The sequence below is a fragment of the Pongo abelii genome, chromosome 9 (assembly GCF_028885655.2).
Source record: "Pongo abelii isolate AG06213 chromosome 9, NHGRI_mPonAbe1-v2.0_pri, whole genome shotgun sequence".
NCBI lineage: Eukaryota > Metazoa > Chordata > Mammalia > Primates > Hominidae > Pongo > Pongo abelii.
This window is the reverse complement of record NC_071994.2, coordinates 109,077,204-109,091,712: the sequence shown is the minus strand read 5'-3', so window position 1 is coordinate 109,091,712 and position 14,509 is coordinate 109,077,204. Positions and strand designations below refer to the sequence as shown.

Here is a 14,509-nt window from a genome sequence, read left to right as displayed (position 1 = left end):
TGATCCATTCCCTTCTTTCTCATTAGATGACTCCTTAACTCCTTATTTTTTTTCTACCCGTCCCTCCCTCATTTTCTACCCCTTTTTCTCTCTTTCCCTCCCTTCTTTCATTCAGTGTTTATAAAGTGCTCCTGGGTGCCCGTACTGGCATAGAAGTTATAAAATTGTATGAAACAGTTTTTGCCTTTGATTTGGCTTACAGTGAATGCATTTAGTGTAGACAGATGATAAGTGATCTCATAAAAGCATATACAAGGGCCAGTTTTTCCTAAGTTCAGGAAAGTCTTAGAATGAGTGACTCCTGTACTGAGTCCTAGATGGAATTTGTTAGCAAAGACACAAACAGCAGAGAGGAGCTGTCAATTAGAAGACACTGCATAAACAAAGACTCAGAAGCTTAAATTTCTGTCATACTGAGTCTTTTGGCTCCTCCTTAAATTTTATGCTTGAAGCAAATGCCACATTTACCTCATCTTAATCCTGGCCTTGGAAAAGGAATTAGGTTTATTCAAATAAATAACACATTCTTAATATTCTTATCTACTACAAATGCATTTTGAATAAGTGAATGTTTTAAAATGGTATGAAACAATTTGTTTCATACACTTACATTAACACATATATTTAACAGTTAAATTAAATGGTAATAATTAACTGTAACTATTCTCACCTCAATATATACATAACAGTCATGTAAGTATCAGGCTTGAATACTTTTTCTGCTGTCTATTGTATAGCAGAGAATCACAGAAGTTTAGTGTTTTTGAGTTATTGCATAACTACACACAGTAAACTCTTAAGTTTAGAGCCTCAGTTCTTTACCTCATTTGTTGCAACATAAAATTCAGTTGAAAATTAAATAAACAAAGAATTAGACTTTGAAAATGTTATTGATAAAATTTCAATCCTTGTGTAGCTAGAGGCATATACACATAGATTTCAAGGGATGCTTGTGAGTCATCTTAAATTTTAGGTAAAATTTTGTTGATATATGAACATCCACAACTTTGGTCAGATTCTGTAACTTCTCACCATTTAATTTTTTTCTCACATGTTATATTTTTCTGACATTTACAAATTTTGTTCATTTGTAAATGAACAATTACTCAGTAATTTGAATCAAGCATTTACAAAATTATATTTGTGGCTGTGGTTTCATTTTAAGTGGATTTCCTATGGAGAACATATAGTTGGGCCTTGATTTTTCTTCTAACTGCCACCTCTGTCTTTAATAGGAATGTTTAGACCATTTATATTAAATATAATTATTAATATAGTTGTATTTAAATCTATCATCTTGCTAGTTGTTTTCTATTTGTCCATCAGTTTCTTTGTTCCTTTTTTCTTTTCATCCTTTCTTTCGAGTTTTATTTTACGATTCCATTTTATCTCCAGTAATAACTTATAAGTTATGCCTTTTTTAATAGAATTTATTTGTTGTGTTTTCCCTAGGTTTTACAACATGCTTCTACTTATCAAATTTACTTTAAATAATATTATGTTATTTTATGTAGTACAAGAATCTTAAAATAGTATAATTTCAATTCTTCCTTCCCATTTTTTATGCAATTGTTGTCATCAATTTTACTTTTACATATGTGTTAGACCCACACAGATCCTCATTACATGGCAGGTTATAAGATGCCATTCTTTTAGACTAACAGCAGCACATCTGTCTGATTTCTTGTTTTGAACCTCTAGAATTCGTTCTAAAAACTCACCTTATTAGGTCAGGCCCACCTAGGATAATCTCCCTTTAGATAAACTAAACTGATTAAGGACCTCAATATCTGAAAAAAATCTTTTCTCATAGAGCACATCATAATCACAGGTGTGATATGCTCTCATGTTCACAAATCTCACCCACACTCAAGAAGAGAAGAAGGGCTTGCCTCATTAAAGGTCATCTTAGAATTCAGATGAAAGCATTTTTTAAAAGTCCCTGTGTTATAGTTTCAACATCTGGGTCTCTAAGTATGATTCTACTTATTGCTTTATTTCTTGGAAATGAGTTTTTGTTTTGTTGCTTTTCTTTTTCTTTTCTTTTTTTTTTTTTTGAGATGGAGTCTCACTCTGTCTCCCAGGTTGGAGTGCAGTGGTGTGATCTTGGCTCACTGCAACCTCTGCCTCCTGGGTTCAAGCAATTCTCCTGCCTCAGCCTCCTAAGTAGCTGGGATTACATGGATGCGCCACCATGCCCGGCTAATTTTTGTATTTTTAGTACAGATGGGGTTTCACCATGTTGGTCAGGATGGTCTCAAACTTCTGACCTCGTGATCCACCCACCTCGGCCTCTCAAAGTGTGTCTTACTTCTTTCCAAACTTTTTAAAATTAAATATTGGACTTAGTAGGAGAAAAGCAATAGGGACTGAGGTGAGTACTATACAACACACACGTAAATGACAATTCTCTTTTTTTGTAAGGACTTAGTTTTGGGGAGAGGTGAGTAAATCTAGTTAGTGGTTGGGCTGAGTTTGGGTTTTGTTGTTGCTAGCATCACTTTCAATGATGGCTTCGAAGTCATCTAGTAATAGGCTGTTGTTACCTTGTGCCTAAGATGGAGGCTGAATTGCAAGAGGGTTTTTCTCTTGCTCCTTATTCCTGCCTTCATTCCTGCACTCCTTTGCCACAGTGGAGGCCTCTATTCCGCTGCGCTCCTATCCCTCATTTCAGAAGTAGACAAGTGTTGTTTGTTAATCAATGCTGTGTTTGTATTGGAAGCAAGCTAGAATTTTCTGTTGTGCCTGCCCAGCCTCAGTCTTAGGCAGGCGGTTTTCACCTTATCCTCAGGGATGGGACTTTCTCAGTATTTCTACCCTTCCATCTCCTGGAAGGAAAACTGTGGTTGATCTTTGATGGGAGTTTTCTGCCTCTCTCCATCATAGTATCCCTCTGAATTGTATAGGTGTAGGATCTTGGGCCCATGACAGTTTCCTGCCTCTCTATCAGGGGTAGAGAATTTTTGCTTCTATTCCTTCTCTAGAGGCAATGTTTCCTTGTCTGTGATGTGAATATGAAAGAATCTGTTGCTCCTTCTCCAGTAGCCTAAAAAGCCATCTACTTTGTGGAAGAGAAGGATCTGGGAAGTCAGGCATGTTGAGTATCCCAGCAGCTGCTATTGACCTCCTGCACACTTGCCCCTCCAATGAAGTCTCTGTGTGGTCTCCTACCCTGCTCCCAATCTTTCTTCTAATCATCCAGTGGAGGGTCATGAGAAAGAGCTTCCAAGTGAATTCAAATTCTCTTTGTTCAGCAGCCTCAACTGTTTCAAACTGACAAACTTGCCAACACTTGATCTTTAAGAATTTGTTAATATTTACCTGAATTATTCTTACCCACTCATGTTACTGCCAGTACAGCACACTTCCTTTCTGCTGTACCAATTGCAAAACTGTGTAGCTCATCTCTTTTTGAAGGGGTTTGTCCTTCTTTGGAGTTCAGTTTACTTGGTCACCATGAGCAGCGTTCTGATTTGTACCAAAAAATATAATTTTGTAGATGATTAGGCTTTTTCTTATTGTTAGGGCAAAAGTGACATTTTTGAAGTGTTTTATTTCCTAGAAGCAGAAGCCCAGGGCTATAGACAGAAATAAGTATAGTTTCATTTATTGAGCTCCTATTACCAGCTGCTATGATAAGCAATTTATAAACATTTATTCTCAACTTCACAGCAATATCAAATGCTAGGTATTATTGCTCCTATTTTGTATGTGAACAACAGGCTTTTTCCAGAGGCCAGAGAGTCAGTGTCAGGACAAGGATTCACATTTAGTTTTGTCTGATTCTAATGCTGATAATTTGTTCTTTCTGCTACTCATTGTTGCCTGTGGAACCAAAGAGTGAAGAAGTTTATAAAACAATCATGTAACAGTGGTATAAGTGCTATTATAGAGGTAAATGTAGGACCTAGGGAAATTTTTTGAAAAGGGACTCCAAACTAAGAGAATCAAAAATGTCTACCTGAAGAGGTGATTTTTAGAATGCTTCCTGATGAATGAGTAGAAATTAGGTGTAAAGGAAAAATGACATATGCAGCACTTTGTGCCCACTCAGCTTCTTTTGAATAATTTTCTGTATGTATTCCACATTATGGTTCTCTAGTAATAGCAAGTATTCGGTTTCCCTTTTTGCTATGTCATAGGCATGTGACCTAGCTCCACCAGTTAGATACTCCTACCTGAGGTTTGAATTGGAAAGAGACCATGTGTGGAGCTCTTTCCTGCGAAGGAGATAGAGTGATAGAGTACACTAGAGAGGCATCCCACTTACAGAGGCAGTAGAAAAAGAAGTCCTAGCAGCAGTGTTCTATGTTCTCATGTTCTATGTCCTTCCTGCCAACTTTGATATATGTGTCCACTATTAGTTGGACATGGCTTGGGAGCAGATCAGTGGCCTGATTTGAGTATCATTCTTGGCTACTTGGCCTTCAGCACTGATTCTCTGTCTTCACTCATCTGGGAAACTATCTTATTTCCTTTAACAAATTTACTTGTTGCTTAACTAAGCTAGAGTAGATTTTGTTGATTATAATTGGAAATCTTTTCTGAAATAGGTGCAATCCAGGTAGAGGGAAAAATTGGCAAAACTTAGAAAGGGGAAGAAGATGAAGCATTCTGGAACCTGGAGCTGAGAGTGATTTAATGTTATTGGAGTGGAAAGTAGGTGAGAGACGACAGTGAAGATGTTGACAGACCTCATATATTGGACATAGAGTTATTTTAATCAGGAAGGTGACAGGATCATATTTATGTTTTAGGAAAATTACTCTGGCAGCCATGTAGGAGGTGAATTAGAGGGGGATATAAGTGAACAAGAAGCAAGGAAACCTATTAGGAGATAGTTGTAGTAATAACGGTGAGATATTCTGAGTCCCTGAATCAAGTCAGTCATAATATGGATGACGAGTACGGGACAGAGAAAGGAGAGATGAAAGATAAGGGAATTTAAGATGTTGATTGATCAGATGTGTGAATGAGGAAGGAAAGAGGTTATGGAATGATTCTCATGCATTGGGAGATTAGATGAATGCTAATGCCACTCACTGAAACAGGGATGCTAGAGGAGGTGGGAATGTAGAGTGAAAAATGAGGAAATTTGATATGTTGTAATAGAGAAGTCAAAAAGAGATAAACAGTAGGCAACTGAGTATGTAAGACTTGAATGGAAGACACAGGTTTCGTTGTTGATAATGTATAGGTGACTGTAGACAGCTTGATAATAGTGACATCATCCAGGTGGAATATTCCTATGAGAAGAGAAGGGGACAAAGGGTGCAAACCTGAGTAATAGCAACATGTAAGGACTGGTTGAGGGAAATGGGGAATATAAAATAGACTGAGAAGAAATAAATAGAGAATTAGGGGGAATATAATAGTATCATCCAGCCAATACATAAAGAGATCAATTTGATTTTGTTCCATATTGAAATGTTTATTTAAATATGGCTACAAGATATTTATTGGTGATCTTGGGAAGAACATTTTGGTAAACTGACGTAGCCAAGTAGAGGAGTTCAATAGTGGATTAAAGGCCACTCTTTTCAGTCACTAGAGTGTGCAAGGAAGAAGAGAAGTGGGTCATCATCTGAAACAAGATGAGAAGGTAAACAATCACAAGATCTGATGCATTTCCTTTGGTGCAAATAGCATAGAGGCAAAGACCCATGAGAAGTCAAAGAACTGCAGGACTAAGGGTTAGATGAAGCATCTGTACAGACCTTGAAGTTGTTTAAGACGATAATAGAACTTGGAGTGCACAGGAAGAATAAGCCAAATGCCAAAATCATTTGTGAATGTGGGGCAATTACAGATAAGTCAGCAGGCAAAAATGGACAAAGAGGCAGTGCATTTTGACAGTATGATTAGATGAGAAGAAATTTTTTTGCCTATTGTCATGTTTTAATTTTAATTTTTAATTGACAATAGTTGTATATATTCATGAGGTGCATAGTGACATTTTGATATATATATAATTTATAGTGTTCAGATACGGGCAATTAGCATAGCCATCATCTCAAATATTTATCATTTCTTCGTGTTGGGAACATTCACGGGGAAGGATTTTTATATGTGGGCTGTAATTGTAAGGACTGACATTCCTTTTCCTTCTAGGCTTGTGGTACATGGAGTGGTATTATCAGGAGATGGGACAGTGCTCTGGGGAGAACTTCAGGATGTTCAGGGCTTCCTTACTTCATATGAGGGTCCTAGGGAGAATGGTGGCAGTCAGAGAGAGAGAAAAGTGGTGGGAAGATGAACGGGGAGAAGGAAGAAAAGTGCAGAAGAGTACTGGGAGGAAAATGTGGACAAGACACAAGGAGATTAATGGAATGATTTAGATGTGAAGCTGTGACCAAGGATGACATGGATATAGACCTACCGGGTCAAGTCTCAGGGTTTTCATTAAATCTCAAGTTAGTGTCACCCATTCCTGTGCAAGTCCCAATGAGCCTGCAGCCACCTACTTTGATGGTGGTCTTGGAAGCTTAAAGATGCTGGCTGACACTGACTGTGCTTAGATATAAAAACAGAATATTGGTGGGAAGTATGGTTCTGCAAAAATTTCAGGCAGATGGGATTTTAAAATGCCCTGTTTTAGAAGTTTGACACAGCATCAGTTTAAGGTGGCCAAAGGATTAGGCAAATCTCTAGATTGAGCCAGCTGTGAACAAAATTGTTCCAAATCTCTTTGTTTTAAAAAAATGCTGAAAGACTCCCATTTATGTTGGCAATTAGCTCTGAGGAGCTGGGAGAAGTTTTCATACAGGGAATGATCATAAAATTCTTTAGAGGGTCTTTATTCATTCATTTCTTTATTCATTTAGTCAAACAGTTCATTAAATCATTTATTGAAACATTGATTGCCTATGACTACAGACCTACCCAACTGCACAAATAATGCTCTACAGACACAGCTTTAAGCCATTACTAAATGTTTAGGAAATTCAGAACTGTTGGAGAAATGTACAAACTCTGAGAAGGAAATCATAATGGTATATTACTTGAACAAGCTGTCTTTATACTTGAGATTGTGGGACTATGAAACTCCTAAGTAACCTTTTCCTTCAAGCCATGTACTAGGCATTGTGATTTAACAAAAATTTTCTTTAGTGATATTACATATTTTCTGCGTTTTTTACTTACTTTGTTGTTCATGACACTTTCCAGTCAGTACAGCTGGCTAAAAAACAGGTATTTATGCAATGGAAGTTTGCTCAACCTACCATTTTCTTCAGATTCAGAAAAAATCAAATGAACGCTTGTTCTTTGCCACATGGAAGGAAAATCCCAATCTAGATTTATGCATATCTCTGTGGGAAGGAGACATATTATTAGGGTTATTTATAGCCTAACATCCATGGAAACATGGGACTTAGAATTTTCTCTTTGTTTCCCTCCTTCAAGGGAACCACAAATACCAGTCTGTGGCATGTAGGGAAACTTAAACTGGAGGCACACATGTCACAGGAAGATTACATTGAACATTCCACATCTTACAGTGTAGAAATTATATGTCAACTTTTCTGTTCTCTCAAGTCCACTTGGCTACCCAGGGGGATCCTATGGGCCTTTTACCAAGCTTTCTGTTTTCTAAATGTCTTCTTTCCCTTTATCTTTTACTTTTCTTCATTTTTTGGGTCTACTTTTCCCCCTAAGAAAATAAAGTCAAAGACAGACCAACAAACAGGCTTTTCTTATTTCATGGAAAACAATTGGGTTTTCTGTTGCTATTTGAGATATAATTTCTATGTCTTATCTCTTGCTCTTTATAATTTATCAAAATTTTTTATTGAAAAAGAAAAGTTATCCTTTGAAAAGACTACTGATATTAGCTGCTTAGAAAATACAAAAATATATCACCTACTATATTTGCATTTGGCTTTACAAAGGTTAAGTACTCTAGCTTGCTGAACTATCTGAAACTGAAATCCTTTTATGAACGTGTATGAAAAGGTACATTTTTCAAGTAGCATCATTTAAATAGGTATAAGGCAGATGAATCTGCACATTTTTGTCTGTCTTTTCATAAACTTTCTGGATGTCACCTTTCATTTAGTTCTTATTCCTATCACCACTTCACTGATGTTGCAAATTGGGATATTTTACTTTCTAGGAAAATTATCTGAATATTTTTTTCCACTGATACTAACTTAATATGTAAAGTTATGTTTATGAATTGACAAAAATATATTGAACAACTTCTCTGTGCTATTCTTTAGGGAAATTGAATGAGTTGATAATCTGCAAGTACATTTTGAACAAATAGTTATTGGATTGAGTGTAACAAAGTGGCTCTCTTGAAGGCTCTTTAGATCTTTCTAACATGCTCATTGTATGCATTTAACTAGCTGATCTAGCCTCAAAGTTGGCTTTAGCCAATATGTTCAGAATCAACACACAGTGATCTTGTTTGGTAACTGGGTTCTTCACTTTGTGGGACCAAATGTTTTAAGTGAAAAGTTAAATTTATGTTTAACTTAAACATAAATGTTTCAAAGTCATATTTCCTAGTTTTATATCATATCACCAGACTGGAATCCAGAGAGATAGCCCTTTTTACTGATGTCAAACTTCAAATTTTGTTTTGGCCACAATTATTCTTTACTATAAGAAATAACTCTCTAACTTCATATCATGAATCCACTCTGAGGCTTAAATGAAAGATACCTTTGGAAATATGACTAAAAACCACACCAAAACCCTGTTCTGTGTTAGTTGTTTTTTTTTAACAACAGTTTATCCAGCCAAACAAATGATTCCACAACTATATACAGTTACATGGAGTATAGTCTTATCTGAACAGAAAATTTATCAGATCAACTTTTTTTTTTTAAGCCACACTTTCCAGTGACATAGACAACACTATGAAATCAGCCAACTTGCAAGCTTCATTTGGCTCACCATATACATATGCTCCTCAACTTACAATGGGTTTATATCCCAATAAACCCATCTTCAGTTGAAATAGTATAAGTTGAAGATGCATTGAATACATCTAACTTGTTGAACATAGTAGGTTAGCTTAGCATAGCTTACATGTGTTCAGAACGCTTATATTAGCCTCAAAGTCATCTAACACAAAGCCTGTTTTATTACTAAGTGTTGAATATCTCAAGTAACTTATTGAGTACTGTACTGAATACATATCATCATAAACTTGAATAATCATGAGTTGAACGATCATTCAATTGAGGACCATATTACCTAAAATATAGTCTAGAGACTGTTAATAGGAAAAGATGCTGTTTTTCTGCTTTCACTTAATTAAATTAATTCAATTCAATTCACTCATTCATTCAACAAATATTTATTAAGCACCTACAATATGCCAGGCACTGTGCTGGGTGCTGGGGATACAACTGTGAACAAGATAGACACAGTCCCTGCCCTCAAGGAGCTTACAGTCTAGTAGTTATACAGACGAGTACACAGGCAATTACAATGCAGTATGGTAAGTGCCGTGATGGGGGAAAGACATTAAAAAGGGCACCTAACTCAGTCTCACAGGCAGGGGAGTGGTGGATAGCCATGGAAATCTTTTCAGGGTAAGTAAAATTCAATTTGAGTATTGAAGGATGAGTACAAGTTACTCGGTAAAGAGGAGACAGGGAGGAGTTACGCACGGAGGAAATAGTCTATGCAGTGCTCCATGTGCTGCTTTGGAGGTTCATTTGCTGACAGGAATAGCTGGATAGAAGTGACAGAAGTCCTGGAAGAAATAAGCAAGGGCCAGGTCATGAAGGGGCTCATGTGATCTTCTCAAGAGCTTGGAATTTTTCCTGAGGGACCTGTGTGTGTGTGTGTGTGGGGGGGGGGGGGGGGGTGTGTGATTTATACTGTTTAAGATTGCTATTACTGCAGCACAGAGATTGAATGGGAAATGGGATCTTGAGAGTTGATGGAAGAAAATCAGTCCTTCAGCTTTTCCAACTTTATCTTCCATAATATCCCTGTGCTCTCACTAGCCCATCTAATAGCATTCATTCCTTAAATGAGCCATTGATTTGCATGGCTTTGGGCCACTGCTCACTCATATGGCTCTTAACACCTTCTCCTCCTGTTAAAACTCAATTCATCCTTCAAGGCCAGACTTCTGAAATCATCCTAACTTGTGCTTTCTGCCAATACCCTAAGTACATGATTTTTATCTGTATTAGGGTACTTATTTATTATTTCAAATGAACCAAACCTTCTTTTGAACCATGTTACTTTAATTCATATATAAGGTGATTTTTATAAATAAACATGAGTATAATTTTCTTTACAATTTCCAGTTGAAAACAAAGACTAATTCTTCATTTGTTATCTACCCCAAGCTATTATGAATGCCTTCATATGATTTAAAGGGAACAATAGGAATAAGGGGAGAAGCCCAAGAAACACATAATTTTATGCAGAAAAATACAGTCAAGTAAAATTTCAACACACAATTACAAGGTATGTTGTTGTTAGGACAGTGATTCATTCCCCAACTCAAAGACTCCATCTTTGACAATTTAATCTGTTAATGAGTCAAGATCTGAAAAAGAGGGGTAGCTTAGTATGCAAAAAATAATGAGGGCTAGCTACATTTTCCACTATGGTCCACCACTAATACAATCTCTCTTACAGTCTTATAATTTCTCAAATAACTTTTATAACAATAAGAAAAAACTTTTAAGCTCTGTAGATATTGTAAGAACATCTGCTGTTTTATTCTTTTTGGTGGGTACAAAAACCACAATGTTGTACACAGAACGAGATTATAAATAATACCATTAACATGAGTGACCTGTCATCTCTTTCGAGTCTACACCGCAGACTGATGATTGAACCTAAACGTTTTCTTCCTTTTGCTTTTCTTCCTGGTTGTGAGACAAATGCAGTCAGTGAACCGACTCATGTGACATAGTGAAGGTTACAGCAAACAAGAAGATGACCAACAACTTTTATAAAAAAAAGTCTCTAAAGTTTATTACAGTGATGGCATTTATATCAATTATTGCAATGTATTGTTCCTTAAGATGGTTAGAAAAAAGAATTGTGTTGTCCTCTACTGAATTTACGTCAGTTAAAAAGCAAGCATGTTTCAGTATTTGTTTTCTCCAAAGTAAGTGTACATACTTCCTTTATTTTTTTTCCCACAGGATTTACATGGTTGTTCATTATTTTCTTATCACAGTTTAGTGATTTGTTTTCTCAGCTGGATTTTCTTCCATGGACTATATGGGTGTTCTAGAGACACAGGTTAGCATGTTCACGGACTTCTACAACTATTTCATCCTTTCCAGTGACGACAAAGGCCTTTCTGAGCAAGAACTTCACAGTTTAATGCGCTAACTCACAAGTATGATTAGTTTTTGAGTCCACTCGAATGAAATTTGTAGCTGTTAATACACCCATCCCAGATCCCTCCCCCACCCACTCCCCAAAAAAAACCTAAATTGTGAGTTTTCCTGATATAAAATCTGAGTTTGGGTTTCCGAGCTGAGCTCATGCACACGTTGCTGCTGCTGATGTCCGGCCAGCGCGTTAGGACGGACTTCCCGCTGTCAGCCAAAGGAATGGTTTAGCAAAGACCCGCGCGTGGCGTGTCCCTCAGGGCTGCGTTTCCACCAGTCACCAACAGTTTAATTAAGGCACTCAATTATTTTTTTGGTTTTTATGGTAGGTCCGATGCAATGACGGCCAATCCTGAACTTTGTCTGATTGCAGTTCCAGTGTGTACAGCCTTTGGGCAGTCAGGCGTCAAGACGCGGCCATTCTCTCCCACACTCCCAGTGATGGATAATCTGGCTTTGTTTCTTATGGCTTCGGAAAAGGTCAGCTGGGTTGCATGGAAAGGAAGCAGAAAGAATGCGGAGTGTTACCATATTTCTGTTTCTTCAACAATATGTTCCACAACAAACACCGAAATATAAATAATTAGACATCTGCATTTTTTTCCATGTTCTTTTGGTCATATGAAAACTGCTTATCCAGGGAAAGGAAAGCTTAACTACACCGAAGAATGAATCTGTCTAGAGTTTGTGGTCCTACCTGTAGAAAAACTAATTCTAAAATTATAATATTTAACTACTGTTAGTAAATCTGGGCAGGAAACATCTTTTAACTTGCTGCACTGTATGTCTTAGTAATTCTGGATGAGCTTAAAAGCTCTTTTATGTTTGACAACATTCTTTAAATAGTATTTCCTTGTCATGAAATGTCTTTACAGTGCAAGGATTAGACTACCAGAACTAATGAAGTACCTAAACAAACGATATGTATAGACTATTCATGACAGATCTTCCTGTTTTATAACACAGACCTATCCACAGACACTTCATTCATTCACACCAGTTATAGACATGACCCAGAACAGCACAATTAGTGACATATAGTTCATTCTATGCTATTATGGACACTAAGGCTCATATTTTAAGAACTGTATTTAAAAGGGGTGCACTGAAAAGGGATATGTTTCAAAGCCTACTGAATGGTCATGACTGGGGAACCTCCCATATTGAGGTTATAGAGTCAGGGATCTGAAATCAGTAAATTCCTGCTCCTTATCACATTACATAGCAGATAACATTACACAAAGGAGAAACAGGCACTGTTATTATGTTAGTCTCATTACTGTTCATTCACTGTCTAAATTCTTTCTAGTAGCTAGAATTATAACTTAAGAGGAAAATAGGGTAAAGGAGTGATTCCCTAAGTTTGTTATGACTTAGTTCATAACTCACAACTCAGCATGTATCTAATTCCCTGTTGTGAATTCAAGTTTATCCAAATCTTTAGGAAACTCTATCCCTGTGTTTATTCTGCCCTGGAGCTCAAATATTAGAAAAATTATATATTAAGTAATGAAATTAGTAACTAGTTTAAAAACTGGTGGAGTAAAAATGTTTACGGATCAGTTACTCTGAAAACTTCAGAAAGTTGAAGTCAAATTGCTAGTAATGACATATAAATGACAAAATCAAGGTCAATCTCACAGTTCTGTTTCAGTAAACAATCTTAAAAATTAATACTTATCATCATAATCAGAACTCAGGATATGGTCTTTACAGAAACTTGGACAGTTTTTATATTTAGAAATCATGGAAATATAACAAGGATTTTAGAGAAAAACAACACTTCTACCTGATTATCTTCTATTAGTCCGTTGAAATCAAAGTCCTTCTGTCTTTTATTTGGCATATAATAGGCACTCAGTAAATATTTGTTGAGTGGATGAATGACCCTATATAGGAAGATACTTTTTATCTTTCTTGTAAATGAAACTGATAGAATAATATTCTAAAATTATTCATAATTTATCAAACCTGCAGAACTGTACACTAAAAAGGGTAGATTTTATTGTATGTAAATTGTACCCTAAAAATGTAAATGAATACATTGCCCACTATTTTAAATTGATCAGAATTGAATTTCACTGCACCAGTGAGGAAGTTAGAAATGAAACAATTCAATTCCATTTGAGCATTTGAAAGAATCCCTTAATCAAGAACCTCACCCATATAGAATAATCTCACCAAGGGAACTAAAAAGTGTACATGGCTGCAATAGTCTTGTTTTTGAAGTGAGACTCTGGGGAGATTGTGTTACTGGAGGTGAATGTTTTCCTACTCAATATTAAAGTACATATGCTTTTGGGTGTGTGTATAAAAAGAAGTATTAGCAAAGCAGTACTATTTATATCAAGAAAATCTAGCAACAAAATATATTTAACAAACATAAGCCAAGACTTGGTATCAAGATGCTAAATAACTTTCTAGTGTAATCTTTTCCGTTTTATGTGTTTTAGATGGACATTTTGGGGGTCAGAACTCTTTAGTGAGTACCTAACTATATGGAATACTCCAGTTACAGCATTGGCATTTTCCATAATCTTCTAAAGAAAACAATTTGGGAGCAGATTTAGGAAGTTTATATTAGTTAGATAAAACCATATGCTGATGAAAACAAGAAAAATGAATATCCACGAGTCTAATCCAAACCAATGTATTAGCCCATCTTAAATCTTTGAAAGAGTCCCCAAACCACTCAGAGTCTCCAAACCACTCATCTCTTGTTTAACAAGAGATTTAGGAAAGGTGGTTCCAGAGAATTCATAGGTATCTACTAATCACCAAATTTAAACAAAACCAAAATCAAAGTCTGAATATGTTTCCTTAGATTCCCTTTCAACATTTAATGTTAAGTAAAATAGACAATTATTTGTTAAAATCCACTAGTTTAGCTTTGTTTTAATTTTTCTTCAAGAGGAAATACTAAAATACCATTAATAAAAGCATGTTAATTTTTAAAAAGTGTTTACAGAAAGCTTTTGCCATACAAATCTGTTTTTGTTTTCTTCCTTTTCTTGATCATGTTTGTGGGAAAAGGAAAACTTCCAAAGGTTGAAGAATTCTATATAATCTCAAATACACCCTCCTTTTTTATAGATTAATGCAATGAAGTGTATTACTTAATAAAACTTTGACTTATTTTCCTTTAAATCTGTTTTAGCATTTTTATTTCCTATACTTACATCATCTGT

General features: G+C 36.0%; 1 protein-coding gene across 4 annotated transcripts in view; it reads right to left on the bottom strand.

Moving 5' to 3' along the window:
* Positions 1-9,291: 9,291 nt before the first annotated feature.
* GRIA4 (glutamate ionotropic receptor AMPA type subunit 4) overlaps positions 9,292-14,509 on the bottom strand; it is a 382,353-nt gene continuing 377,135 nt past the window's right edge. For 2 of the 4 annotated variants that reach the window (XM_054523828.1, XM_054523831.1), the window contains one exon: positions 9,300-11,806. In XM_054523828.1, the coding sequence (XP_054379803.1) occupies positions 11,642-11,806 (165 nt within the window). In that variant the 3' untranslated portion in view covers positions 9,300-11,641. 4 annotated transcript variants of the gene reach the window in all.